Source organism: Neurospora hispaniola (genome assembly GCF_033458365.1).
Source record: "Neurospora hispaniola strain FGSC 10403 chromosome Unknown B0T23scaffold_1, whole genome shotgun sequence".
In the NCBI taxonomy this organism is placed as follows: domain Eukaryota; kingdom Fungi; phylum Ascomycota; class Sordariomycetes; order Sordariales; family Sordariaceae; genus Neurospora; species Neurospora hispaniola.
This window is the reverse complement of record NW_026944406.1, coordinates 3,560,884-3,585,627: the sequence shown is the minus strand read 5'-3', so window position 1 is coordinate 3,585,627 and position 24,744 is coordinate 3,560,884. Positions and strand designations below refer to the sequence as shown.

The 24,744-nt window shown below is 50.3% G+C and overlaps 4 protein-coding genes across 4 annotated transcripts; 2 read left to right on the top strand and 2 right to left on the bottom strand.

Annotated features, from left to right (window-relative positions):
• The first annotated feature begins 6,220 nt into the window (after positions 1-6,220).
• B0T23DRAFT_21706 (uncharacterized protein) lies at positions 6,221-6,690 on the top strand. Its single transcript, XM_062833661.1, has one exon. It carries the CDS (start codon positions 6,343-6,345, stop codon positions 6,607-6,609), a length of 267 nt encoding a protein of 88 aa, XP_062697251.1. The 5' UTR covers positions 6,221-6,342; the 3' UTR covers positions 6,610-6,690.
• A 6,535-nt stretch (positions 6,691-13,225) lies between these two features.
• B0T23DRAFT_21683 (uncharacterized protein) lies at positions 13,226-20,967 on the bottom strand. The gene is made up of 2 exons (XM_062833657.1): positions 20,719-20,967; positions 13,226-20,466 (listed from the first exon to the last, which is right to left on the bottom strand). The coding sequence occupies exons 1-2, from the start codon at positions 20,786-20,788 to the stop codon at positions 13,535-13,537; spliced, it is 7,002 nt and encodes a 2,333-aa protein (XP_062697250.1). The 5' UTR covers positions 20,789-20,967; the 3' UTR covers positions 13,226-13,534.
• Positions 20,968-21,696: 729 nt separating this feature from the next.
• On the bottom strand, positions 21,697-22,981 carry B0T23DRAFT_21675 (uncharacterized protein). Its single transcript, XM_062833649.1, has 2 exons — positions 22,804-22,981; positions 21,697-22,745 (listed from the first exon to the last, which is right to left on the bottom strand). The coding sequence occupies exons 1-2, from the start codon at positions 22,842-22,844 to the stop codon at positions 21,821-21,823; spliced, it is 966 nt and encodes a 321-aa protein (XP_062697249.1). The 5' UTR covers positions 22,845-22,981; the 3' UTR covers positions 21,697-21,820.
• An 891-nt stretch (positions 22,982-23,872) lies between these two features.
• On the top strand, positions 23,873-24,599 carry B0T23DRAFT_21628 (putative cyanate lyase). The gene is made up of 3 exons (XM_062833643.1): positions 23,873-24,012; positions 24,071-24,510; positions 24,562-24,599. The coding sequence occupies exons 1-3, from the start codon at positions 23,980-23,982 to the stop codon at positions 24,581-24,583; spliced, it is 495 nt and encodes a 164-aa protein (XP_062697248.1). The 5' UTR covers positions 23,873-23,979; the 3' UTR covers positions 24,584-24,599.
• The last annotated feature ends 145 nt before the right edge of the window (positions 24,600-24,744 follow it).

Sequence of the window (24,744 nt, the reverse complement as noted above, 5' to 3'; positions counted from 1 at the left end):
CCGCCTGTCATTCTGCCTGATTTGGCGATGTCAAGGCCAAAGTCGGCCCGCAACAACGACAGTAGGCTCTCAGGCGTAGGCTGGGGTCTGATGGAATTGGTTAGATATGTTTGATCATGCTCTTTCCCATAGCCCAAAAGTACACCTACGCCGTCGATGGGCGACATGCTGTCCGTATATGCACGAGCATGCGGTCAACTCCAACGACGGACCACGACTGACGATGTTTCTTTTTCTTTTCCTTTTTTTCCTTTTGGGAGGGTCTTCAATCCGGGGTACAGTACGAACGGGAGTGGTAGGTACCTAGCATTGCTGCACTCATCGAAGAGATCTTATCAATATTGAGCTTGCGTTGGACATTTCCAGCCAAGTCGTTTTATCTCGACATAGCATCTTTTCGACCAGACAATCACGAATCACCGTCATAATTGCAGGAAGGCGCCAAGGAGATGCTTTCTTTCCTGCCTTTTCTCAACCTGTCTGATTTCTCGCGACGAGAAGCAGGGTCTTTGGTAGCAAAAAGAGAGATTGCGAACCCGGCAGGACCATGACCTCCCATGTTTGAGTCTGTTCGGTGAAGGGCCGTCAAGCTGTCTCAAACCCCATCTTCACCGGTTTCAAATCACACTGCAGCCCAGGCAGACCTTGGTTTGTGCAACCTGACAGATTCCTTTTTCAAATTGGAAACCATATCGATTGCCTTCCAAACTGAGACCTTTTCGGACTGACTTGCAATCTTTGGCAACTCCATCTTACTCTACATGGAATACTCCATGTCCTTCTATCTGGCTACTTATGTTGACCACGGGTCATTCACAGTAACGTGCTCAAGTTGCCTCTGGCTTAATGGACCAACCGCGCCCACGACGAGTCAGCTAACTTGACGAAGCACTACGGTCCAGACACTACCCCTTTCCTTCTTCGACACGTCCAGCCACCGTTGTTCCTCTAGACGGCCACTGACCTTCACTTCTTTGGACTGTTCTTGTATGTCGTCAGATCTGCTGGGAAACTTGAAGTAGCAATTCGTGGACACTTGTCATGGTTATCTCACATGGTAGACCGCAAGATGAAAATGCCATCACGTCAGTTTCCACTCTGTCATTAAATTTTCGTTTCTCCATCTCACTGCTCCCAACATTTCCCGCTTACGCCACTAATGCTCAATTGTCATTGTCAATTGCATTCTTAAGACGCAGAAAACCACTTCTGCGTGGGCGGAGTGTGATTGATACTACCCCTTAATCCAAAGGAAAAGAGAGGCGTTTGTGGGTTATCGCAAGTCGGTGATTGTCACGGGTACCTCACCCTCAGAGATCCAGAGACAGCAAGCACCCACGAAATCTCCCACGCTTGAGGCACGCCGCTTTAGTGCACGTAGGGGCATGGTTCTAATGAGTGAAGCATAAGAAAATATGCAGAATTCCTATTATACCCTCTGGCTATCTTACAGTTTTAGTCACTGCACTCTGCCGTGTTATTTGTGCGGGAAAGTCACCCCAATTCTTTTTGTTTCCCTCGGTCCCCCATCGGGCTACTCCCGTTTTCGATGCGGACTAGGTTCCGTCTTAGTCTTTCCTACCATCTTATCTTACCTTACCATTGCCGTTCCTCTAACGATCAGCTACCTTGCGCCCATTATCTGCACCGCTTACAAGCATGAGCTTGGTACTGAACTAAGGCTGACGTTTATTCCATCTAACGATCATGATCTTCCAAACCCAGCGAGCCAACCACTGCGGTCAAGTTTCAACTGACCTATCACACTCCATCATGAAGACTCCATAGAAATCCATGGGAGAGGAGGTTGTTCTACTTGCCGTCTAGGTTCCGTCTCGGCACATCAAAAACTGCACATTGGCTTCTTTCTTCATGTTCTCAGAATCAAACATATCCCAGGAGAATGCAACGTGCCAGCACAGCACGCCTTGTTACTAGCCCGCCCTCGAGCTTCTCTCGTTCTCACTTGTTCGCATTCTTGGTCCGTCACGAGATTTGTCTAAGCGATTGCAAAGGGATTTGAAGGGCCCACGGGGAGCAAAACGGGATCTGGGACGGGACCCGTTATCTGCTACCTACCCGTAGGACTTGAGGCTACAGTAAATAGTCTAGGACTACGCATGTTGACTAAACAACCATCCATACAACAGCCAAGTCAAGCTGATTTAGGGTAGCATTTTGCCCCATTCTCGGCTATAATACCTGCCCTATCAAACCAATTGCGCTCTTTTGCTCGATTAGATCTTGATATTGCTTGCCCCATCCACTCTCCAGTCTCCATCCTCCAGTCTAGCCACGTCAGACAGACATGAGAACACGCCTTTTCCCTCAACTCACCCGCTCACAAACGCTCTCACTCTCACATCCTTGCGGCTTAGTTTTGTTCATCAGTGCAATTCATTTATTTTCTGGTTGCTCCTGCCTCCACGTTATCAATACTACCCAGCGCCGCGGTTATCCGTTCCGTCCCACTGGCTCTCTTGGCCGTCACTGCCCCGTAGCGTTTTCGTTTTGCTTCTACTTGTTTTGGTTCTGTGGGAGCAGGATCTCTCTCTTTCTCACTCCATTGCACCTTCTTTTTCCAGATGTTCACTATGATCGGTCCGGTTCCATTTCGTGATCTTGAACGTCTTGATGCCGTCGGTCTCACCTCTCTCCACTCAAACGCTAGTGAACCACCAGATGGCCCCTTGGCATATACCGGTATGCGAGGACGGTGCCATATGGTGCTGATCGAAGAGACGAGTGGCATGATTATTTGGATAATCAACACTTACCTAGTTTAGTGGAAGCTGCGGCGTTCAGTCACTGAGTGCCGGAAGGATTCGAATAGGGAACAGGAAGATACTGTCACCATGGAAAGATTTCAGCCAGCAAAGGTACCTAGATACCACGGATGGACAACATACCGTCCTCTACATGCCATTTTTTTTTTCTTGATTAAGACCAACTGTGTACCTTGCCCGGGCAGCCACGAGCAGCAGAATGCCATGTATCTTTGCCTGCTCGAGTGAGTAAACCCCACTATCTAGCTTACTCCGGGCGCGCTGGCGGGCGTCCGTCTACCCAAAAGATCCCCGAAACTAGCGGGGACCCGAAGCTAGACGGACGTACCGGATTCAACTGAGGACTCCGGAATCTCAAGGTTGTTATTACAGAAGACAGAGGACTCCGACGCAAATCTTTCCATGCTTCAGCCGTCTATCTGTCTGTTCCGTTCGGCAGGCAAATGCTGTTCTTCAACTATTCATCTATCCATCCATCCATCCCCTTCCTCCTTCTTCCCGCCCGTCCGTTTGGCTGGCGGCCAGTCCCGCCCGTGCCCGCACTTGCACTTTGCGTAACGTCCCGTGGAGGGCGGGGCTTGGTGTACTGTGAAAGATGAGGAAGATCGGGAGCAACCCAAGCACATTTCATGACTGCTAGTGAATGGGGCTAATATCTAAATGAAGCCACTATCGAGTTTGTCATGTCCGTCTATCCAACTAGTTGCTAACTAGTCTAGTGGTGATCATCCTCTCCTGGAAGACACTAGTAAACTATAACTCTTTCACTGCGTATATGTTATATACATGCAATACACTTCTTGCAAGAGAGCCAGAAAGGCAAGCCATAAGCAAAATCATCAGCAGCAGCAGCATCATAGTCGTTCGTTTGCTCGGCTATGGTCTGCCGAAACACAAAGAAACAGAACGGTTGTCTGTGCCTGTTCCCAGTTGGCTTTACTAACTCGTTGTTGGGGATCAGTTGGTTACAGGAGATAACTCTGGTTGGTTGGCTAGTTGGCTGAATGGTAGGTTCCGTTTCGGTGCGTGGCGTTGCGTGGCCTGCTTGCTTGAGTGTCTGACTAACTGGAGGAACGGTTGGGCACAGAGAAACAACGTGCTGATGCCGCCGCTACTAGTGCCAATAAAGCCAATGAAGCGGTCGATGATGCGGACGTAACCTGAAAACGCTGAGGCAAACAACGTACAGCGCCAGCTTGGTAGCGTTTAGTAGAAACTTACCTTACGGACACATGAAATGCGTTGATGGCGAGATACTGCAAGTGTCATGGTATTATAATCCTTGGGGGTTGTGATGTTCGCCAAGAGTGAACAGTGAGTGGAGGACGTATCAGTGATGTGGTGTATGTATCGGTGTTGATTCAGAAGAGTCTGGTAAAATTTGAATAGTCTCACTTGCGGAACCGGGATCAATAAATGTCCATGGGAAGATCTCTGTCCTGTCGAACGTTTTCCTGTTGATCTTTTCCCTTTTTTCCTTTTCGAACATGAGGAGGGAAGATCGAAAAACATGCGGGGAAGAAGGAAGCAACCAAGCGGAAGGGCGTCCTGCAAATCTGTCTGGTGGATATGTGCATCTTCCCGTGCTGTTCAGTTCGTTGTCCTCAGTATGGCTATTGTCATATTCATCTCTGCTGATTGCCCTCGGCTGCGTTGATACCTCTAGTAGACACTTGCTAATATTCAGGTTATCAGTTAGTACATCAATGATCCAGTACCATTCTTTGTCCATGTCATCCATGTTCTTTCACAATCCCTTCTCTCCCTTCTCTAACCGCTTTTCTCCAGGGTAAGGGCCCCTCAACCGGTAGTTGGCCGGCACCAACAACCTGACATGCATCTCATCGATCAACCGACCGATCTTTGCACCCATGCTATTGCCTTTCTTTTCTCTTTTGCCATCAAAATGTCTGGTTAGGAGGGTGGCATTCCACTCATGGAAATGGCGAGCGAGCGAGGGGGGATGAAGGAGACAAGGGGGATGAACAAGGGGTTGATCGATACTAGTGCATGTCGACGGTAAAACGTGGGGTTGAGTACCTCTAGGCTTGCGAGGCTTAATACGTTCGATGGTACAAGTTTTCCCTCTGTTAGCCTTCGCCCGAACACCGAATTCCCTCTTTGTTTAGTAGGTAGGTGAGGCGACATAGGGACATGCGGGACGTGTGTCAGAGGAGGCCCTGTCTTGTCTTATGGCCCACAGCCTCCTGCCGCAGGAGTAAGGGTACGCTCGAATCGATGCTCCTGCCTTACCGAAGCAGGGCAGATGGTATGGACCTTGGACACACTCCGTTACGTAGAGATAGTTACAGTCTAACAGACATCACTGGTGTCAAGCTTTAGAAAGACACTCCACGTCGTCGATAGTCCTCCGAGGAGGAGATCTTTGGCAAAGGCAAGATCCCAAAGCGTTACAGTCCAGTAAAGCTTGGTTACACGCAGGCAGGGTACGAGCGCGATTCAGCACGCCTTTCATTGGTTCCTGGGCTGCAACCAGACTTGTATCTGTCTGCTTGGAACGCTCAAGTATTCAAGTGGTAGGCATCTGCCATAACATCTGTTATTAGGTACGAGTCGTACAAGTGAAGGTAATACATCCTGAGAGGGGAGCATGTCATCCTGTTGACGGATCTCAGGCATCTCTGTGCATGTGTGTGTATCTGTGTGTGTGACCGACTTCCTTGTGCTTTCGCTACGCGGATATCTAGATTCAGTGGCATGGGTGAAATCCAGAGGGAAATAAGATGTGGATGAAGTTCCATTTCCTTCTGCTTGTCTGTTTACGTCTAAGAGCAATATCTGTCATTATAGGCAGCACCGACATGCCCACCTCTAGAAGCCTGTATGCAACTAATCGCATCTTCCCAAGGTCAAGTCCCACGAAACCTCCACCAGGCATGGTGGGCTGTGATTGCCTTCCCGTGTTTTCCGGGTAAACACAGCAGCTGTGGGTTAGAACACGGAAGCCGCGACAGCTACAGTTCAACACAACAACAATGTGTCTACCAAACAAAGAAAGTGAGTTATCACTCACCATTGTCGCAGCAAAGTCATACCGCCAAGGCCCATGATGCCCTCATCACTCTTTCCTCGATCCCCCCCACATCAGTTCTGTCACAGAGACATCCTATAGGTAACCCAAGACCTGTGCCCAGCTTTCATGATGACACCGATGACACCTGATTCATCATTTTTCTTCTCCTTTCGTGCGTTCTCTTCGGTCTTCAGGATGTGGCCTTCGGGATGGAATCCTACCTCAATCATTCCGCGTCGAGTTACTTAGGAACTATAGTAGATAACATTGAATGGTGGATGCTAGGTAGGTAAGAGAGGCAAATAAAGTTTGATGTTTGGAATAGGTGATCAATCATCTACCACCTGTCTCCCGTGATGTGTAAGTTGCCGTGATCTCTTCAGCTCTGGGTTGCTTATACCGGAAGGGTTGAAATGGGAAGATTGTCAGCGACCGTTGGAGGTTCTTGTCCTGGACTTACCCAGATAGAACATCTTGGTGTTGTTTGTTTCTTCGCGGGATGTAATCGCCATAAATGTAGGTATGGTCTGTGAAGAGTCTGTCATTCAGCTTGTCATCATGCCCTTCAGCTCAAAATTTCCGATGCATATAACGAACGCTCTTATGCCGTTTTTGCCCAAAGATGTCAAGGAGAGATACTCCGAGTATAGAGTCTCAATGGCGGAGGACGCAAGACAGAACTTGGAAGGGGAAATGGGCGAGAGTCAACTGTACCTTAATCTGGCTACCCTGGGCAGTGATTGGAAGTCACAACGTAAAATATACGACAGGAGAAATATTGTTGACTAGAGTAATTTCTCATATACAGAGAAGCCACATTGGCACTAGGATTTCCTCGAAATCGGGAGGGAAAGAATCAGTAGATTGTTCCGTCCGGAATAGAAGAGGTTGGCTGGTTCGGCAAAAAAGGGACTTCCAACTAACCAATACCATTCTCTTTGTTTTGGGTTAAAAGGCGAGGAATACGACATGTCACGTCCTGAGACTGCATGGAGTTTGCTCTCTTTTCCTGTCTGCTCCATGCTTTTGATAAGGAAATATGTTCCTATACGCAGTGACGTATGGTACGGTAGCTCGATAGACGAGATGTAGAGGCAGATACATGACCTCTAGCTTGCAATCAATCCTGATACCGGAAGCTGTCGAAAATAAAAAGTATCGTAGAGACTTTCAGGTCACCACACACTCAAAGATGAGAGTCGGAGGAATGGCGAAAGACATGGGGGAAGGAAACAACAAGTTGTACGCAATGGGCAAAATGCAATATATGGCTCAGCTACAATAGGGGTTGTTCAGAGCGACCTAGTTGGGAAGGCCTATATAGTTCCTTGCTGTCCAGTGAGTTGGGCTGAGAGAATATGAACGGTTGAAAGGGACTAGACTACCGTTGTTTGCTACTGTCCGTCAATGCAATGGGACTGAACAGTGGCTGGCGAGTGTTTTTATACCTAGATATAGAGTGAAGTTTTAGAGACCGCGGAGAGTAAGCCTTTCTCATACCTTTTCTGGCCTTTACCAGCCCATAACTGCCCATTTCAGGCTCGTACCGTAACAATTTTGAGGTTGTCATTGCTGTCTATATCAACGTCCTCTCTATACCCATAACCAGCCGGGCTCGGTAAAGTACAGGTCAATCCTCGTTGTCGTTGTAGTCGCCGTTGCTCAAGGGGAGATTCCCGCCGGTCTGGTGTCACAACATTTGCCGAGCCCACAGGGTACGGCTACTGCTGTATGACCGGCATCATGCACTGAACGGTCAAAATCTGCACAAGTCATATGCATTCAACGTCGTTAGCTACACATTCGAAGTAGTTATGTTCTATCTCAGGATGTCTTAGCTGGTGTCTGACTGGTCATCATCGGGGGGTCACTTACCTGGCTCGCTATGCCACTGGCTCTGTTCTCTCCGTTGTCGGACTTCACTCTCTCGGTCGCCTGGTCCGTGATGGGACAGGCCCTACAGTGTGAGATATGAGCGCACCAATCTCCTGATGCCTCTTGCCGAACCCTGTGAGATTCCTTGCTCCGTTCGCTTCTTCGGACTACTATGGCATGCTTCGCAAGTCAACCTAGGCATCGAGACACTCATTAAGAACAAAAACAGACAGCTTGCCAGCGAGATAGAATGGATTTCATGAGAGGGAGGGAGGTCTGTCATGCAGTACTGCTTCACTCAACCGTATCTAACTCCGGGTCTAACTGAGAGTAGCAAAGTTCAGCGCGGGGGTCCAAAGCATGCTTCTCAGTCCACCAATATCTATCTCTCAAGCTGCTCTCACAGTGGCCATGTTGGCAAGCATGCAATCAGTTGCAATCAAAACTAAACCATAGCGCTACACCTGTTCGAGCAAAACCGCTTGAGTAAGTAAAAGCGGTAGTATTGTGGTTGAACTAGTCCTTGTTTCTCAACGGGGGTTTTCTTCTTCATTTTTTCTGTTTTTTGTCTTTCTCCCTCCAAAGACACTTGACGCTCCGAGGTCCCAAAGCATCGTTACCCAATGGCGACGCGATATACAACGGAAATCGAAGGCTTTTCATGGGTTTCGACCTTTCCTCGTACGGTACGCTCTGCAGCTCAACAAAGCTAGAAGTCCAGATATTGCCATGTAGGTAAGATGTCGCCATGTAAGCTTCTGTTCAAAGACCAGTGGAGCAAGGGACCAAGGGGGTGCATGATGAAAGGGCCTTGAGAGGAAATGGAACAGCAAGTATTCCAAGATTGCTATTTGTCGTGATACCAATAGCCCGCCCAGACAATGAATAATCTCCAGCAGGTATCCGGTGTGTGAGAGCCTGACGACCAAACGCTCTGTGGGTGTCAGGTTGCCTTAAGACCCAAATGCCATTATCCAAGAGAGGCATGGATCAAGGGTGCCAGTCTGTATGGATGGATGGGTGCATACATGCGCTGGGGATATAATATAACAGGCTCGGTTATGGCTAACGGCACGCTCTTTTGACGGCCCAGCATGTCGATAATTAGTCGTCATCACAATATCCATGCTCACTTCCCCATGATTGACTGTCGGGGAACCACCAATCTCCCTTAATTGGGTGGTGTGAGGACCCGTCAGATATGTTGTAGTAAAGAGAATGTTGCATGAAACATGATGAGGCTCGTGACACCACCCATGATCTCGCTCCACTTCTTTGGCAGGCACACCATCCTCGCATCGCCCAGTAATTTTAGTAGCCGCCCGGCTGAAAGATAGATGGCACAAAGAGAGATGAATGGTGATTGAGACAACAAGAAGGATGCGCCGGCGACAGTCTGGGGCAATTCACGCCGGGACGACTGGGCAGTAAATCCGGATACCTACATAGAGCCAGACGCACCTGACTGCCTGACATAGAGGCACCGACCTCAATAACAAAAACACTCGCATGCGTAAGCACACATGCGTGGCCTACTTCGTGACCATCAACAGAGAAATGGCGTGCTTTCGATCGGGCTTCTGGTATGATTGAGGAGGACTCAAGGCGGGGTCGACCCTGTTGAAGAGTGAAAACGGTGAGCTCGCCATGGACAGCCGTCTGCTCCGGTCAGGAACCGAAGACCGGAGTACCGTGTCGCAGAGCGCACTTCCCTATCTTCGAGTCACTCTTTTCCATGTACATCACCAAGTGTATCGTGACATTGTAAAATTGCAGTCGTGCTTCTCATTGGTTTCAGGCGATGCTTGTCATGCGTTTCTGTCTTCTCACGTCTCCTTGTCAAACCGTAATACCGGGTAGAGGATCTCTCACGCCCAAACCTATCGTTCGTTCGAGAACATGTTGCTCGTTGTAATGAGTGGGCGGTCGCTCACGTGCTTTCCGTAAACGAAGAATAGGGCAGTTTGATCTCTCCGAGGTCATTCATGTATGGAACACAGATCATTCTTGATAGAACCATATCTCAGTGACTCGGGACCTTGAAAGCCTCCTGCACATAGAATTGGGAGCCAAACGACGGTAAGACGGAGACCCCGCGCAGTAAATTTTGTGTACAGTATTACAGTAAATGTAACCGCGATTCCATGAATATTCCCGTAGGCGACAGAGTCTTTCAGCTCTGTGTGTGCTGCTCCTTTGTCAAGTTAGCACAACAAACTCCCAGGCTTCCCGCCACCAAGGAAATCCCTCCCGCCATTGTCCGTACGGAAAGGGCACAGGGCGTAGCACAAGCTACAATCACCAACAGGGCCTAGAGGTCGCGTGGCGTCTCCTCCTGGTTCCTGGTGCTTTTTTTTTGTATTTTCTCAGATAGTGACACAATACCGTACTCTCCAAAGTACCGCTTTTTCCTAACGTCTCTTGACTTCCTCACGTCCCTGAGGCCCCTGTGCACTGGATGAGCGAGTGGAAGGTGAGACAAGTAAAATCAGGGAAGCGATAATGCAAAGTAAAGTGAAGCCAGCCTTGACCCAAGCAAGTGCAAAAGAAGATGCAGGTACAAAGAAAGTGTGTTATGGAGGTTGCCTTCTTGTGAGGCTCAGCATGCCAGAGTGCTGGATATCCGGATGTCTGCATGGCTTTCGGGTCGTCGCCTTGTTTCCGGCCTCTTCAGCTGGAATGGGGATACGGGAAGGATATGGAATAAGTAACCTTTGCTCGTGCTGACAAGGTGCATGCTAGGGTATGTTGGAAGCTCTTCCGAGGCTTCTATGGGACGAATTGGGGGAGGCAGTCCCTTGTCGGAAAGCGAGGATGGAGGTAGGCAGTGATCCATCTGTTAACCTTTTATCACAGCACCTTCTGCCAAGATTCTCGTAGACCACTGCGCGCCGGCGCATGCAAGCTGGTGCTTTGTATTCATGTAGGAATCGCTGTCTCATCTTGATTTTGTTTGCCTTCCTGGAGAAGGTCTTGGCCTGGGATGAATTGGGGCTCTGACTCAACCACCTTCCTCTTCCGCGAATGCCCTGTCAGCCACTGTGGGAGTTCTCTGCTCCTCAGCTCCCGTTTTCCATTTTCCCTGTGGCTTGAGAGTTCGTATAGCTCGAGATTGTCCTGGGAATAAGAGTCGCGGGGAAGCTGGATGACCTGCAATTTGTTAGAGAAAGATGGCTGATAGAGAACCGGAAATAGGCAATGCCGAAGGTCTTGTCAGGATGGAGGCTGTCATGTTGAAAGCGACAGAGGAAAAAAAAAGAGACAGGTACCGCAAACATGCAGGACATGTCGGCAAGGCAACCATGGGGAAAAGTGTGTGGTTGGGAGGAGACTTGACCCCTGAAAGCCTGATCAAGCGGGCATGATTGAAGCTTGTTGGGTCAACTTGACCTGTCCTCCCTCGGCTACCTTGGGAGATATCTGGCATGACGCAGCTCATCCACGGCCGCAACTCGCTAGGCCATGACGGTGAGATGGATGTAGAGGTGCCTCCTCCGAGGGGGTCTGGGCGAGGTGTGTCGAGTGTATCGTGGGCTTCTCGTTGGTCGCGCTTTGGTGGTTGTTCCCAGGCGGCGGTCGTCAGTGGTTGGAGGTTGGAAAGAGATTGCGACATGCAGCGGTTTGGCATTTGATGTGGCGTTTGCCTCTGGGGTTGGCCATTCAGCTCATGTTGCACAAAAAGTCCTATCGATAGCTCTGGCAGCGTTTGATAGCGCTTGGGGACTGGTCGCCTTTGCGCGACTTGACGCCTCTCTGACTCCTATTTTCATCTACATGATGGGTGCCCCTTTTTCTCTGACCATCAACGCCCCTACCTACCGTGTACACAACACAGTTTGACACATTATCTTGGTGCCTCCGTATTCGTCGAAAGGAACAGACCCGAGTGCCTCTAATAACGGTGTCAGGACTACCACAGTCGCTACTTGTTCGTAATGCATGACGGCGGGACAGACAGACCAGACGGTGCAAGTCCGAGCACGCCGATTGCAATGCATCTTCCTGACACCTTGTTACCAGGTCCGGATTGGACATTGTGGAGATCGCCCAAACAAGGAGCACTTCAGCTGGCCAGCCGAAGTCCTCAACCATCATTGACCGACGTCGCCCCCTCCTGTCTTGCTTTGCCAGCACCTCCGTACCTTATGCAGTGTTGCCTCAAGGGAACGACCCAGAACTAATGAAGAAGGTGTCGCCCACACCAGCTGGCAGGCGGAGACGGTTCTTCGGCAAGCTCAATTGTCTCCGAACCTTTATGTACCGCTACTGAGCGAGACAGACACGCATTTCCTGATATCAGTCATCTTATATGCTTGGTATACCACCCTGATCCTCCTTCCTCGTGTCGGTTCTGCATGAAAGATCATCTGATTACGGGCCAGGCAGCAAGCAGTCGCAATGTTGACATTCTTATCCTCTCCATTGTCTGGACTCTGACAGCCTCTGCCAGCTAGTTTCGGAACCCCTCTCCTGATTGCCGCTCTCCAGGCTCCGGCATAGAAGCAGTACAGGCAGTAGATCGGTACTTCAATTCAGGTATTCTTCTCGTTGACCACTTCTTGTCGAACTGTGTTACGACGCCGGTTTGAGCAAACGACCAATGGTCGAGGAATGTATACGAAGAGACCGGCAGGTGCCATTGGCTCGGCGGTTTCCCCTTTCACTCTATCCGGGAAAAGGCAACCGGGTGCCTTCCTTGGTCACCTCGTTCCCTCTTTGCTTCACTTCCTTCTCTTTTGCCTGGGTCGGTTGAAAAAGATCGATTTGTCTGTCCGTCTGGGAAGGATGTGTTCGCCTCCCCACATTATTGGCTGGCCAAATGGCACTCTTCGCTACTTCGATGATCCTACTTGTCCGCGATCCTCAAAGCCGAGCAACCAGCCCTTCAGTTTGTGTAACCTTTTCATCTTTATTTATCTCATTTTGACGGAAAGAGAGTTGATCAATGAATCAAAAAGTGAATTTGATAACAGTCAGTGTCCTAATGACGAAGTCGCAGTACGTCATGAGATACCATAGCTCTCAGTCTGACCAACGAGTTGTGTTAATGGATGGATGACAAAGCCATCACATCTGCCAATTATGCTCCTCGAAATACGGCATATTTTGTGAGACCTTGGGAGCCAGTTCGGTATTGGCATTGCTGTTTACACAGTAAAGCATCTGATGACAGTAGTCAAATTCGTTACTGCCAAGGGATGATACAGACGTCAGGCATATAACATTGCGTCTAAAGCCATCACTGATGTTCCACTCATCGTGATGCTTGCTCTACACACTTCGTCAAGACGGAAGATACCTCAGAATAGCCTGTTAGCTATTGGAGAGAGTAATGTTCCTGGAAGGCTCAAACACACCGTAAAGAAGAGAGAGTGAGAGAACTCGAAGTAGCAAAGGGAAACGCTTTGATGTGATGCAGAAAGGAACATATGACACTGGAGATCTGCCGGTCATTACTGACCGAAAGACAATGAGCTGTGAAGCAAAGACACATAAACCCACGTCGTCGACAGCATGTGCCTAATGATTTTCAACAAATAGTTTGCAATGAAACTGAAACTGAAAGTGTGCTGGGTATCATTTAATGGTAGTAGTAGATCTGAAATGAGCTCATGATCCGTATTTTCCCTATTCCCCTTCTCCTTTCACATCTGCTGCTTTGGGTTCACAATGTTCGTCGCTACTCCAACAGTTGCTCCCTCGGCCACAGAAACCTGAAGCACATCTTTTTTTGAGCAATACTGAGAAGCCATAACCTTCCTCCACAAGCTGTATAATCTTTTCAGATCCGTTTGACATCTTCATCCCAGTTCTTGTCTTGGATACACCAGTGGTCAAGCTAGAATTTCATCATGCCAGGAAACATTCTCCTAGTCCTCATTCCCTCTGCTACATCAGCACCAGCAAGACCAGACTCCAGACCTTGCCTTTGCGCGTCCAAGACCATCCACCACCACTCCATCACCGTTAGGGCTGTGCCCTCATACTGCTGTCCGAGGATACCCAACTCCTGGGCCCACTTGATGATCAGCTCAGCTTCAAACGGCATTATCGCTGGCTTGAGCGTCTTGCACAGCTCCTCAGGGCCCATAGCACCCTTAGAAGCGATCGTGACAAGTACCACGCACAGATAGCGCAACCACCGAGTTGCGTCAACTCGGCTAAACACATCGCACCAGATGGGCGTCGCGCCATCCGGCCCCATGTTAGGAGGCGGTGCTGACATGATGCGCTTGCGGAAATCAACCAGCTCTTGATCGTCGTCGTAACGGTAGGTCTCCGTAGGGATGACATCTATGCGGAAGTGAAGGTATTTCTTGGTATACTTTCTCGTCTCGTAGTTGCCCGGTTCGAAACCCATAGGTACGTGTGGCTGGCCTGTGGTCTCGATGCGGACGCGCTGATAGGCTTGCATGTTGAGCAGGGCCATAATCATGCCGTCGTTGGTGATATATGTGACACGTTTCTTCTCACCAGCCCGGAAGGCTTTGTCGAGTTCCCGTTTGTAGGCGAGGGCTTGAGCGAGTCTTTCCTCGTGTGCAACCTTGTCAAGCAGGTCGGTGATTCGGTTGGCAATGCGCCAACGCCAGCCATTCTGGAACCGGGAGTTGGATTTCGAGATGATACCCTCACGTTGGAGCTGATCAACACCCTTCACCATGAGACCCTCGACCTCTGCTCTAGAGAGGGTGGGGAATAAGCTGTTGCGTTGCTTGCTGATGTGCTCCTTTGAGTATGTCTCTATCGGCGTCACGCATAATGATCGCATGAATGCCATGGCAAGTGCCAACTCTCTTCTTCTGATATCGTCTTGTTCTTTGCTGTCGTCTTCATCAATTGACAGTGCCATTGCTTCCGACGTTGCGTCTTGAAACTTGTTGAACACCGAACGCTGCGGATGGTTGTATGTCTCTCGCCACTCACGATCCTCAATTCCTATTCCGGTAACGTTATAGTCTCTCTCGAGAGCAGTCCTGGATTTCGGGAGGTCGGCATGACGGAACTCGTCAAGGTTGGAAGCCCACTTGATGAGCCACTTCCAATCGTATTCGAGGATATTGTCAAAATTGATCTTCGGCACGCCCACTCCATAGGCTTTGAGGAAAGCACGTCTGAACTTATCAGTCAGGTTCACAATACTCGACATACGGTCCTTCTTCAAAGAACCCCAAGTATGCCTGAGCTGGCTGAGCGTCATATCGGGGAAGAGTCTCATCATCAAACCCCAATCAACCACCCTGTCAACACCACCCAGCAGTGTAGTGACGACCACAAACGCGGTAACCTTGACGTTATCGCTGCTCCAGTCCAGCTCCAGTGAACGGTCACCGGAAACCCGCAAGAAGTCATTGTCCGTGGTGGGATAAGCTGTGTGCTCACGCTCCGTCTTGATGGCAGGAAGTTTGATCTTGGGAGGCCGGCCTCCGTGGCCTTTTCGTCCAGGTTTGTTCGGTTCAGTTTTCCGGGTCGTGCGAGTGGCCCGGACAGGTCGTACGATGACTCTGTCGGGGCTGTCACCGTCATACGGGAGCGACTCATCGTCCGCCACCTGAACAACGTCATCATACGGCAAGGTATCCAAGCCAAACTGTCGATCCTCTGACCATTTAAGCGTCAGATTCTTCATACTAGCCTTGGTCGTCGATGAAGAAACGTTGATGAAAATAGGTTTCGACGACACGATATTGGCCGTGAGTAAGGCGGTACCAGGTAAAGAGCGTTCCCACGCCACGCACTTGTCAATGAGTGTGGTGACTCTCCCGTATTCCGGATCCTTCCAGCTATCGGGGTTGAATACGATCCCTGGGCCCTTGGCCATCGCTTCAGCACTGCGAGGTAGGTTCTCCTCTGTAAGAGAGTCAAGATCTGGCATCCAACCTTGGACAGCAAAACTACCATTGTGGTTCTCGAAGAATTGCCACCCCTTTGAGGACCAAGAACCCCGTGATTCGTCTTGAATCGTAGTACAAGGGGCGAACTGAAATACTACGGGCTTCTGGACTCCCTCAGCCTTTTCATTATTTGATGTTGCATCATCGCCAGCTGTGGACTCTACGTCCTTTGATGGGACTGACTTCGCTGCTTGCTTCGACTGTCCTTTTTCTGTGGAAGCACCGGCCTCATGGATGTCGAGGTTAGGTTCTAGGAACTGGACCTCAACAACGCGTTTCTCGATAGGTCGTAGACGGTTGTCAAAGAACCAAGGCGGCAAGCTGCCCAATCCTGGATTCCTTATTTTACCAACATGCGGAAGCAATTTGTGCAACTTTCTGAGCGCCGCTTCTTTCTTCTTACTGCCGTACTTAGCCGGCAACAGGCCGTATGCCTTGATCGCCTCAATGACTGAAGGGGGTTCGATATTCTCATCTTGGTCGGTTATGTGTTTCGTGTAAGTTGGTGCGTAAAGCTTTGCGGGACGTCCCCTCCTCCTCGGGCCTGTGTGATAGGGGGATGTGTGATCTGGCTCCCACGTGGAACCATCCGAATCGTCATTATGCGCGCCGTCACGTTTGCTTGGTGTACCTCGCTCATCCAATCTTGCTCTCTTTTCTGGGTGGCCGCCCGAAAGCTCATCTCCCGCTGGGCGCTTGTAGGAGCTGGCCTTTTCAGATTCCAATACCCAGAGAGGATCCGTAGAGTCGCGGACTTTCTCATCGTTGTGCTGAGTGTAAAAGGGCGCGTTAAAGACTTCGACTTCGTCAATCTTTCTTCTGCTTCGAAACTTTTGGCCATTTGCGTTAACCTTCCGCTCTTCTTTGCTATTACCAGCAGGTTTCTCGTACAGTTCCTCCAAAGTGGCGAGCTCTTCCTGCGTCGGTGAAAACGCTGTGGGAATATAGAGGCTTGGATACTTCTCCTTCATCCTTCTCTTGACCTTCATTGGCATTGGATCGTTGGTCTTGACGCCGGTTTTCAAAATAAGAGAGAGTTCAATGAACCTGCCCGCCTCCGTCCTCAGCATGTGGGTGTGAAGAATAGCTAGATGGCGAGTTTCCAGCGCTTTGATTGCGGCCTGATGATTCTTCCAGGTTGGAGGAGATTGGTGTCTGAACGCCCGAAGGTACACTTTAGTCAGGGCATAGAATAGAGATTTGCCCCCAGGGAAAACGCCAAAGTTGTTGTCCAGAAGATACAGAATGATGTCACGAGCCTGGGCGGTCCTCTTCTTGGCCTCGGTGGAAAAACGACTGTAGTCTTTGGAAGGAATGAACGGCGCCACTTGAACTTGAACTTGGTTGGCAGGCTGTTGATGCTGCTGAATGTTGACTGGGTACGGTTCCCGGTATGCTTCATCAACTGTCTGACTATCCAGTGCGTGACCGTATTCCTGTGAATACCGGGAGGGTTGAGGGGGTGATGAATATGAAGCAACATGAACATCTTGGTGGCTTTGCACATAATGTCCCTGGTTAGAGTGTGGGCCCGAGCCTGCATATGAGGGTTGAACATTGCTAGGATCAGGATACAACGAAGTCTGGACAACTCTGGAAGAAGGTGAAGCACGATCGGAGGCGTAACCGCTGGTACCAATTTGACGGCCTTGTTGGTACGGTATTTCGGTATACGCCGATAGTTGGACTGAGGGTACTGATTTCCTTTGGTCCACGAGGGATCTTCTAAGACTAGCATCAACTCCGGGAATAGAGAGGTGTCCATCTTGATGACTATATGGCTGTACACGCTGGGGTGTTTGTTGTGCGTCCACAAGATGCTGAATCTGCATCGCATCGTGTTGGCTACCGGGATTGCTGGGTGTTGTGAGGGTATCATCTTCTTTGGAAAAGTTACTGATGATTCCTCCACATTTGGGCTTAGGTGCAACATGGGCGACATGAGAAAATAGAGGACCGCTGGCTCCTCGGTGTTGCTGATGAGTCGATAGTTGAGCAGCATCTTCTACGCTTTCGATGACATTGTCGGCATTCAACCCACGAAAAGCCATTCCGGCATTCTGGATCGCTCGAACACCGGCTCTGACATTGGTGCGTGAGCGAGCTGATGATTTTCGCATTCTGCGCCCGTCCTTCTCCGGTTGGGTGCCAACTGGTACGGTTGTATTATCTCCAGCATTCGACGCTACAGAAGCAGCATCACGCTCCGGTGACATGATCCTCCGTCGCTTTCTTCCGCGTTCTATGACAGTAGAAGGGTCGAAGTTCGGGTTGCAAGGCGTTTGAGCTTTCGTTTGGTGATACTTGAGTCCAATGTCATTCTTCCAAGCACCACCACATGTTTCGCACTTGTATGGCTTTGAGTCGGCTGCAAGCATCTGCGCCCTACGGCCTCCTCGGACACGGGTGCTTCCCCCACGACCGCGGCCACCACGGCCACCCCGAGCAGCTCCACCTCTCGCTGGTGCCAGATCATCTACAATACTCTGAGGGGTTGATGGTTCAGCAGCTATGAGCTGGCTGGTGTTTTGATTTGTTCTGAGTGTTGCAATCTCTTTCTGAATTGCCAGGGCCTTTTGATTGTGCTCGTCCGTGTCCTCAAAAATAAACACGAAGGTCCAGGAAGGAGTCCCATTACTACTTTCCTTGGTCACAACAACCAAGCTCTTGCCGTCTGCCCCAGGGACATCCCGTATAGCCGGATCATCCAGCATATCATCAACTTTGATGGCGAGAGGTTCTCTACCAGCTTCTTCCAGATCCCTGTCGAATATAACCGCCCGGCCTTCCAAAGAGAATGTCAATTTTCCGGAAATGCCATTATAGCTCGCATTCAGTACGGTCTTTGGGTGGTTGGTACCTCCCAAGATGGAGGATGCCGGAGATCGATCCGTGCCAAACGCCTGAGAAGTACCCAAGAAGCTGAGGTCCTTCAGCCTATCCGATCTGAACACAATGACAATGGACTTTCTGGGTCGTCCAGTAGTCTGTGGGTTTGGGTTAAGAGAGCCAGGAATCCCTCTGTAGGCACCAGGTGGTCTCTCTTCCATAGGCTCAGGAGACGTAGTCTCTGTGTGGCTTGCGAGGTTTTCAGCGTTGGCATCATCTCCGTTCACACTCTGGTCTACTGGCGTGATGGGCTCAAAGTTCGGCTGTCCTGACATGACAACATCGTCTGGGGTTTTGGACGCCTCGGCCTCGGTCTGTGACATGGCTTCAAGTCGGCTCAGGTGGCGACCTTTTCGCTTTGCCATCGAACGAGGCTTCTTGGCCAACCGGCAGATTTCCGTAAGCGAAAGGTCCGATGTTTCGGGGAACGATTTTGCTCGTACTTGGCCAAAGCCATAGGCACTGGCGCCGGCCGCAGCGGGTGGGGTGTCTTCGGTATCATCTTCAGCAGCAGGGTTTGCCACAGAAAACATATAGGCAGAAGTCTTCCCTTTCCTCTCCAGTCTGCTTACAACTTGAAAATGCTTGAGATGCGGTGGTTGCTGCGTTTCAGCGACCTTGGTTAAGTGGCTTGCCATGTATCGGCGGAAGGCGTATCCGACCGTGGCAACGCTGACCTGGGGATTCGAGGCTCCTGCTGGGCCTGCGCTCCGTATCACTTCAAATACATTTTGAGCAAGGGGCTTCTCTGGACTCCAGCCAGGGAAGATACGGCGACGCTTGGGCTTGGGCTCGTTTTTCGCCGCCTCATCGGCTTTGGTGGCTTTTCCGAAGAGGGCGAGCGCATTAGGTTTGGGCTCCCGATGGCGTGTGGCATCCGAATAGAGCGATGTCTTCTTGCCTGTGGCAAGAAACTTTTCCCATTCCTCGTCTGTTGGGTCCCTTATGAACTTGAGACAGTCCTTGAAGACTTTACGTGCGCCAGGAAAGGTGGCAGCGGTGTACTTGAGAACACCCAAGTCAACGATACGTTGACAGTTCTTGGCAAGGGTTTTCATCTGCCAGTGTTTCCCCACGACGCCCATCTTGGACCTCAAATCGGCATAGCGAATGACTTGCCATGCCTTGACGACGCCGACGAAGGTTCGAGCGAAAGCCTCCATGTCGATGTTATCCCTAGTCCACCGATCATGCCAGGTAACGGGCTCCAGGTCCTTGGTAAGCGTCTCGACTGACAAATCAAGACCACCAGTCTCAGTCTCCAGAATGGGGGGCGCGAAGTCGATAAGCCAGAGCTTGCTAGTTTTCATCTTGGACACTACTATGGTCCGCTTTGCGATGTAGCCTTTCCTGGCAAGGGAATCGGTTCGCTTGGGAAGGGAGCGCTTATCCTGATCCACTAATCTTCGAAGGTCGCTCTGCAAAATGCCTTTGTCTCTAACAGATGCAATGCCAAGCAAACACTTCCATTCAAGAACGGGGACTCTCTTGTAGTCTACACCATGGCGAGTGAGAGTCTGCCAAACAAGGTCTTCGGCAGGGTAGATTCGAGGCCGAATAGTAAGTAACGCCTTTTTAAATCTCGATTTGGATGTTTTCTGATGAGAAGCAGCTGCTTTGCTGAGCTTGGACGCCGGCTGTTTTGCTTTTGGTGCGGGTTCTTTGAAAATGTCGGCAGGCTCGCCATCGACTTCTGCTTCATTGCTCTCAGCGGCTTCCGGTAGAGCGAGAACTTCTTGTAGCTCAAGCTTGTTGTAGCGCTTATTCTTGTTGATTAAGATTTGGGGTCGGGTTCGCAGCCAATCCCAGGCCCAGCGAGCCGATACCATCTCGGCCGGTGAGAAAGAGCTTTCATCGAGCTTCTCTTCATCTTTCTGTGTGATTTGCGCCGCCACAGCAGCGATATCTTCTCCTGAAGTTGCATCTTGCCGCGCGTCGAGCGTGTTGTGATACTGACGGACAATTTTCAGCAGTGCAGAGACAGACACGCCTTTGCAATATCAAACCGAGTTAGTATTCAAGTCCATCTCAAAAATGCATCACTTTGCGTTTCTACTTGTCTGCGACAAGACAGCCTCAAGTTGACTGCAAACAAGAGCAGCGCAAGCTTATTCAAGTCTTGTAATATTTGTTGCCAAGGGGGTGATAGCGCGGCGGGATATTGGTGTAAGAGAATCGAGATTCTTGGCTGGAGGTATGGAGGCGAATGAGGATGAGAAACGGGGAATTGAAAAGAACTCACCTGTCTCTCCGGAATAGGCGATCTCGGGGATGAGACCCTCGAGCAAAACCTCGAGACCGACGCCGCTCATAATGAGTGAGAACCGTGGTGCATGACGGTCGGCATGAGGCGATAAAAAAGGAGGGTGGAAAGTTTGATGCTGGGGCTCGAACCGAAGATCTCTCGCGATGCAATTTTTTCGCTAGGTGGTAGCGGCGAGCGTTTCGTTGGGCGGACTGGGGAGCTTGGTTGATTTCTTGGTGGTGTCGCTTTGGGTGGAAAGGATCTCACTTCGAGTGCGACCAAGGCAATATTTTTTTTTTCTCCTCTTTTTTTTTTTTGACTTTGGTTATCAAACTGGATCCGTGCAAAGTGGTAAGGAATGCCGCTGTTTCGAGTTTCTGTCGGTACAAGTGAATGGAGGGGGACGAGCAGTAGATGGAGATAAGATGGCAGTCGCAGACGAGGGGCAATTGAAAATTTCTAGGTTGTTAGAGCAATGGGCACTTTCCGTTTGGCAACTTCTGGCCAGGTCCAGGTCCGTCGGGTCCGTTGTTGTGTGGGGGAATGAAATTTTCCTTTTCTCTCTCTCTTTTTCTTTTCTCCTCCGTTTATATTTTATTCCTTTTTTTGATTTTTTTTTTTTTTTTATTTCTATGTTGTTTACTAGGGTGGGAAGCAATTGGAGGAAGCTCCCGACGTCTGAGAGTTGCAAGTGTAATGCTCTTGCCATTCCCCGATTGCGAGTGTCGATGACGAATGACGAGTACATAGGTAGGTACCTGGGGGTAGGTAGTGCTCATTTCACTTCCACTTCTTGTCACCGACATGACAGGTTTTGGCAGGTGACTGCACCCACCGAATTGGGATGTCATAGCACTCCCGTCCCGTCGGCAACCATCAAATGCACTACCCAGGCTACCACAAAGGAACAATTTGACCACTGCATCCAAACCTAAACCAGCAGCGCGCGGTTGGTCAATATTCCTTCGTATTATGGCATTACCCTGCAAAGAATTTGATTACGCTCCTTGTAAACCTTATCAGATGCATGCCAACATTTTGTGCTGCCATACAGGACTCCATTGAAATACAAGCCATTACCCAATCCACCTCAGCCTAGCTATACGAGCGTATTAGGTCTCCGCTCAGCCATAAGCTTGCGGTATTGTGCCACCACGTCTTCACGAACCTTTTGTAGCTCCTCACGCTGCCGTAAACTTCCCGCAGCCTTGGGGATTCCCTCGACATCGACCGTCGCTCCGCCGACAAGCAATTTCTTGCTAGGAATCTTCAACTCGGGAGGAGCATCCGCCACTTCGTTGAGACCGACCTTGGCCTCGCCTCGCTTCTTCTTGATTTCCTCCCACGGATCATCCTCCTTCTCCTTAGACTCGCCAAGGTATCTAGAGCCCTTTTTACCCTTCTTCTTTTTCTTCCCCGCTTCCATGTTCAGCTTCCAAGTGACGCCCATAGACTCCTCCTCCATCTCCTTCTCTTCCAGCTCTTCCAGTTCTTCCTCTCTCTTCTCCTTGATCTTGGCGTCTTGTACCCTCCATTCATCGTAAAGCTTGTGCATCTTCATCTCCTTCCTCGTTCGCCAGATCTTGAGACCGAGCGGATCCTTACCGTTCTTGGCCTTGTTGTTCACCAAACCACTGATGGGTAGCGCGGCGTCTACACGCTGACTGAACTCGGAAAGCTTCTCGCCTGGTCGGATCTTGAGTTCGGGCTTTGATTCTGGTTCTTTCTCGGGAGCGGGTGTCTCGTTGGAAGCGGCGGCGGCGGCGGCGGCAGCTGCCTTTTTCTTGGCCTTCTTGCTGGGTGGCGGTGCGCCATTGTCGAGCCCGGAACGCGGCTTCTTTCCTTCGGCAAAAGCCATCAGACGCTTGAAGGCGCGCGGCGCATCCTGAGTTTCAGGTGCTCGTTTCCTTTTGGACGAAGTCTTCTGGATGCCATCGGTGTTTTTCTTTTGTACAGGCTGTTTCTTCTTGGAAATAGTCGTGGGCGGGAGCGGCTTTGCAATTTGGGTTGGGGGAAGGTCGAAGCTGTGTCGGAAGTCAGGTATCCATCAATTGATCGTATAACACGCCTTTGTTTGCTTACGTCGACAGGTCCTTCTCGCGGCGGGTGTGTTTATGAGGCATCGTAAATGTTTCAGGCTTCTTGCTGTCCTGGATTGTCTTCTTGCACTGCTTCAGCCGATGTCAAGGTTGGGTAGATGATGCTGGTCCCTGATGGATTCAATGTCCGATGTTGCAAAAAATTTCCCCACACATCGGATAAGATAAGATATCTGTACCCACTTAGCTGATGGGGCTCGTGCGTCTCTGCGTCCACCAGCGACGGGGGCTCCGGGCTGTTCCATGACAGGAGGATCCACCAGCGAAGCAGCTGGAGAGAGACGGGACCCACCCGACCTTGAGATCCAATCGATCCACTGCTGCAACCCCACTTGCGACATCACCGTAACAACTGAAAGAAACAATCCCAACATGTCACGGTATGTAAGTACCGCCAAATCCACTGCACTTACACAGTAGTGCGCAACATTCAGTTCATGTGCTGGTCTTGACATCACAAGCCTGCCGTTCAACAGTTGTTGCCGTTCACCGTTCTTGTACTTAATCATCGAATCAAATATCTATCACAAGGGATTTCTGGCAACCACTCAGGAGTCGCCATATACATTCCACAGGCTGACTTCGATCGCGGCGGGTGTCATCCCATAGATCACTTTGCTACGTTGAATCGTTTTGTCCACGCTGAGAATACCTACCTATGTTTGAGAGCTAGTGCACCACAGCTGTTGTGCGCTTGATAACCGGTATCGGGCATGCGCTTTCTGATCCCTTAGGTTCCATGTTGTTGATTTGTTCCCCGATCGGAACGGCAGTTGCGATTACCTGTCTCGGCTCACTTTGGTTCTCTACACTAATATATGGAGCCTGTTCCCGAGTCTCCGGCATTTCTCCGACCGTCCGACGGCACCACATACATCGACCAGCCAAGGAGAAGAGGAAAGGCGGGGCGCGGGGTATAATTCCCCTCGACGATTGGTACGGCATACTGGTATTCCCCTCTGCCTCCACGCGGCTGTGTTGTTCATGACGTCCAGTCGATCGTGAACCGTGCGGTCTAGTCGAACCGTGTGTATTGGCTTGATATAAAATAAACGAGAACCTTCATTTTGTACAAGACAGTCTTCTGATCAACTTCACCTATCCACTTTACCTTTTGTTTGCAACTGATCTTACACGCTTCGCCGATATCAAAAACAAGATGCCTGAGCAACAGAGACTCGCTTCCCTCGATGTACGATCTTGTCTAACCCTTCTCAAAGAAGTCCAATACTAAGTGATGAGGCACACAGAGTTCGACCGCTAGCCGCCTCCCGGCTTACTCCCAGACGCTCTTTGAGGCCAAGACAGAAAAGGGCTTGACCTTCGAGGCCATTGCCCAGCATCTGGGGCGGAGTGAAGTTGCCGTTGCCGGCTTGTTCTACGGGCAAGTCCAGGCCTCGGCCGAGGATGTCGACAAGCTGTCCGAGTTGCTCAGTGTTCCCAAAGAAGCCATTGCCAAGCAGATGATGGGATTCCCTGACCGCGGCCGGGCAGGCCCCATGCCTCCAGTTGAGCCCTTGATCTACCGTCTGTACGAAATCGTCCAGAACTATGGCTATGCCTTCAAGGCTGTCATGAACGAAAAGTTTGGCGACGGAATCATGAGCGCCATCTGCTTCAACACTACTGTTGACAAAGAAGTCGACGAGACTGGCGCCTCGTGGGTGGTCATCACCCTCAAGGGAAAGTGGTATGTCATATTGTGTTGCTGTAGCCGCCACGCATTCGCTGACAAGAACAGGCTTCCCTTTGCTCGCTTCTAAACGGAAGCAATTCGAACTACCAACCTTTGTATTTATTGATCATATTCTTTGAAAGAACAAAATGAAATAAAAATCATAGCCCAGTCTCGCATCGCCAACCTCGGCACTTCACCGCGACAGACGGCCGTTTCCGAGGAGGACGATGCACACGCAACCACTGC

Coding starts and splice junctions, on each gene's coding strand:
- B0T23DRAFT_21706 (XM_062833661.1), top strand. CDS start 6,343: ATGGTCTGTGAAGAGTCTGTCATTCAGCTTGTCATCATGCCCTTCAGC.
- B0T23DRAFT_21683 (XM_062833657.1), bottom strand. CDS start 20,788: ATGAGCGGCGTCGGTCTCGAGGTTTTGCTCGAGGGTCTCATCCCCGAG. Junction 20,467..20,718: donor CGCCTATTCCGGAGAGACAG/GTGAGTTCTTTT, acceptor GATATTGCAAAG/GCGTGTCTGTCTCTGCACTG.
- B0T23DRAFT_21675 (XM_062833649.1), bottom strand. CDS start 22,844: ATGCCTCATAAACACACCCGCCGCGAGAAGGACCTGTCGAC. Junction 22,746..22,803: donor CGCGAGAAGGACCTGTCGAC/GTAAGCAAACAA, acceptor CTTCCGACACAG/CTTCGACCTTCCCCCAACCC.
- B0T23DRAFT_21628 (XM_062833643.1), top strand. CDS start 23,980: ATGCCTGAGCAACAGAGACTCGCTTCCCTCGAT. Junction 24,013..24,070: donor AGAGACTCGCTTCCCTCGAT/GTACGATCTTGT, acceptor TGAGGCACACAG/AGTTCGACCGCTAGCCGCCT. Junction 24,511..24,561: donor ATCACCCTCAAGGGAAAGTG/GTATGTCATATT, acceptor TGACAAGAACAG/GCTTCCCTTTGCTCGCTTCT.